This window comes from Diachasma alloeum, unplaced genomic scaffold (assembly GCF_001412515.2).
Source record: "Diachasma alloeum isolate Michigan unplaced genomic scaffold, Dall2.0 Dall_scaffold_00183, whole genome shotgun sequence".
Classification (NCBI taxonomy): Eukaryota; Metazoa; Arthropoda; class Insecta; order Hymenoptera; family Braconidae; genus Diachasma; species Diachasma alloeum.
The window spans coordinates 1197127-1200468 of NW_021680349.1; the positions used below are offsets into that span (position 1 = coordinate 1197127).

Below are 3342 nucleotides of genomic sequence, written 5' to 3' on the forward strand. Positions count from 1 at the left end.
GTAACAAAAATTTTGCTATCTCCCTTAGATTCCCAGATATTCATTGAAAACCGGCCAATAGTCAAAATTGACTTGTACCGTTTTACCACTTCGCTACTGAATTCATGAAATTCTCCTCACTATTTCAGAACACATTAACAGTAAATTGACGTATTTGAAGAGAATTACTTAGTTTCAAATCGGCGTTGACCTTCCGGGGCATCAACGGTGCGACTGGAAAAAGTCTAATGGTCTCTCTAATGATCATATCCAGATATTTCAAATTTGCTATTTCGGTATCGGAAATGTCATCACCCGACATTACATTTGTAACCTCTTCTCTCGCTTTTTCCTGGAAAAAGGTGGTTATTAAAAATAATTCCCGGTGTCTGTTATTCACAAAAAGTAGTTGACTGTACACTGACTTGAACTTCCGGATGCATCGCCATCATCAGTAACGCAAAACAGGCTATTCCCGTCATCGTCTCGTACGACTGGAGAATAAGTACATTTTAATCATTGAGTTATAGAAATGCAAAGACTCTCAGTGATAGAGATGCAAGACCATCATTTTTGAGATCGTGTCATATGACCAAAAATGAAGATGTTGTGACGGTCATTTCACGCATTTCTATTTCTACCCAGAGATAACAATGATAAGTTGAAGAAATGAATGCATAAATAACATACGGCGACAAAAATAGTAATCATTTCGTAGCGAAGTTCCTCGTTCGTCCAGTCTTTATTTTTCATTTTGTGGTCTATCAGAAAATCCAAGAGCGAGAGTCTCGCTGTTTCTTCTGGACTTCGGCTCTTGTAATGTTGTTGTTTATCAGCAATCATCTGAAGGAATTGAATGACTGTAAGAGAGACCGGGGCAAAATGAGACTGTGAAATACACGCAAAAGCAGTCTCATTTGGCCTCGGTCTCCCCTATTAATAATTGAAAGATTCAATATATTGTATACGGATCATTTTTTTGGCAACACTTGCGAGTCTTCTCTGCACCTACATTGTCCAAATAGTTATGAGCTTCTTTTACAATCTTGAAATCTATCTCTTATACACATCTAGATGTGTATAAGAGACAGGTGGGAGGGAGGGGGGGGGGAGTCGTGCGTAAACGTTGCCAGTGAAGATGAACGACAGTGGAGAGGGGCAGGGATGGGGGAGGATGGAAATTGCCTCTGCTGATTTCATTTCAGGGAACAGATTATTTTAAGGGTGTACACTTTTTCTCGGATGATTAATGTGATTTTTGAGGGGAATGCAACTCTATACGAGGTTTATCTGAGGTCCTACCAGGGGCTAAAATCCAATTAAAAATCTCCTTTGGGTGAATTTGCGGTGGATGAGTGGGTGATTTTGATTTATGGATGTTAATTCGTGGAATTTTTATCAGTTTTTTAATTAAAATGGGTGATGGGATGTTTCTACGTCGATAATTTGTCCTTTCAATTTTTTGGAATTCAGTAACTAATTGTTAATTTAGTTTTGTTGACTATTTTACTCTTATTTTGGATTGTCTGAGGTCCTTTTGGATGAATTTACGGTGGGCGAGTGGGTGATTTGGATTTTTAGATGTCAATTCCTGGAATTTGTAATCATTTTTTTAATTAAAATGGGTAATTTTGACTTTTTTACACCGACGATTCACATTTATAATTTTTTAAATTGAATTACTTATTCTCAACTTAGTTTTGTCGACTAATTTATTTTCATTGTCGTTTATCTGAAGTCTTGCCAGAGGTTAAAATCCAATTAAAAAATTTTTTGTGTGAATTTGTGGTGCATGAGTGCTTGATTTTCATTTACAAATGTAAATTCCTGGATTTTTTTCATTTTTTACGTCGATAAGTTATCCTTCTAATTTTTTTTAATCAAATAACTAATTCTCACCTTTATCTAGTCGAGTATTTGTTTTCCAACATTTTATCCATTATTTCAGTGTCGTAATATTTATTCATGTTATTTCGTTATGTTTTAGTCGGAAGTTTTTAAATTATGAAGGAATAGAGAATAAAGATTACCCAATTCTCAATTCAAATTGAATTTATCATCCTGAAGTCCTCGATGATCTGGCATAATGGTAAATTACTTGCCTCGCCTGCAGCAGGTCGTGAGTTCGACTCCCTGTTGAATAAAATTCTTCGATCTAACCATTCGAAGGCTTGAGTAGAATCACAGCATGGAGAATTCAATCAAAAATGTAATAAACAAACGGACTACCTCCTGCAGTTCGTATTTTGTATTAAAAATGTGAAAATTACTCTTTGACCGTTACCTCACGAGGAGTTTGCTGAAAACCAGCCCCTGTCCATCGATTTCCAAGAATATCCACCCAACCCACTAATTTTTACAGAATGCATTCCCTCTTTAAAAAATCCAAATACTTTTCTCTTCTTCGAAATAATCCCACAACTGAATTCCCTCCCAAAAATATAACACTCCCAAAAGCTTGAACAGCTTCCATTATTTATTCATCCGAAGGAAATCTCAACCAAAAATAATTATCTGTAGAATTCAATAGATATGTCCCACGCAATTAAACCGACAAATTAAAAATAGTTAAATCCAATTCAAGAAATTCTGTATCAAATTGTTCACTTTATTCCCCTTAATTAAAAACATTTGAAGTTCAGCATGTCAATAAATTTTCCAAATCCCCGCGCGCCTAACAAGAGTCACGTTAGGTGTCTCTCGAGTTATAAGAAGTTTCAGAAAGCACCTAAACCATTATAAACTCTTCACCCGAATATAATAACATTCACCGAAGGGTACTCCGTCGGCTGGAAGACATTAGGGAAATGGTTGACTACATACCTTCACAGTGATACCCAAGAAATTTCGGATGTTACGTAGAATGCGAAATGGTTGAACTTTCCAGTTGAAACCAATGGAGGTAGAGATACTTCTCCCATTTCGATATCCATCTGAAATGTCCCCTGTATTGAATGGATATGCATTATTTCGCAAGACGTACGATTTCCAAATCGAGTTACGAGCTTCACCGTGAATAATGCCTGCCATTCGCCAAGTTAATGCCAAAACGAGACAAGAAATATGAAAATAAATATGACATTTTGGAAATTTCTCCACGAGATAAATTTTCTCAACGTCTTTGTGTTAATAAGAATGTATATTTCTCAATTTTGTTTTTGCCTTTTTCCTCGGTAGCAATGGAACTCCTATTCTTAATTAATAGGTCATTAATAGTGCACTAATTAATGAAGTTATATACAATGATGAATAACAAAGAGTGCCTTACGACTTTGACTAATAATTACAACAAACAAATTCACAATTTCTCGCATCTTTCTCTCTCTCTCTCTCTCTCTCTCTCTCTCTCTCTCTCTCTCTCTC

General features: G+C 35.9%; 1 protein-coding gene across 1 annotated transcript; it reads right to left on the reverse strand.

Annotated features, from left to right (window-relative positions):
- Window positions 1-124: 124 nt before the first annotated feature.
- Window positions 125-1025, reverse strand: LOC107046517 (cytochrome P450 4d8-like). Its single transcript, XM_015269140.1, has 4 exons — window positions 992-1025; window positions 670-822; window positions 405-473; window positions 125-331 (listed from the first exon to the last, which is right to left on the reverse strand). The coding sequence occupies exons 2-4, from the start codon at window positions 820-822 to the stop codon at window positions 125-127; spliced, it is 429 nt and encodes a 142-aa protein (XP_015124626.1). The 5' UTR covers window positions 992-1025.
- Between the last annotated feature and the right edge of the window lie 2317 nt (window positions 1026-3342).

What these genes read in the sequence shown, in the direction of transcription:
- LOC107046517 (XM_015269140.1), bottom strand. Translation starts at nt 822, where the DNA reads ATGATTGCTGATAAACAACAACATTACAAGAGCCGAAGTCCAGAAGAA. An exon ending in TGATTACTATTTTTGTCGCC is followed by an intron (nt 474 to 669) that starts GTATGTTATTTA and finishes CTTATTCTCCAG; the next exon opens with TCGTACGAGACGATGACGGG. An exon ending in CGATGCATCCGGAAGTTCAA is followed by an intron (nt 332 to 404) that starts GTCAGTGTACAG and finishes ACCTTTTTCCAG; the next exon opens with GAAAAAGCGAGAGAAGAGGT.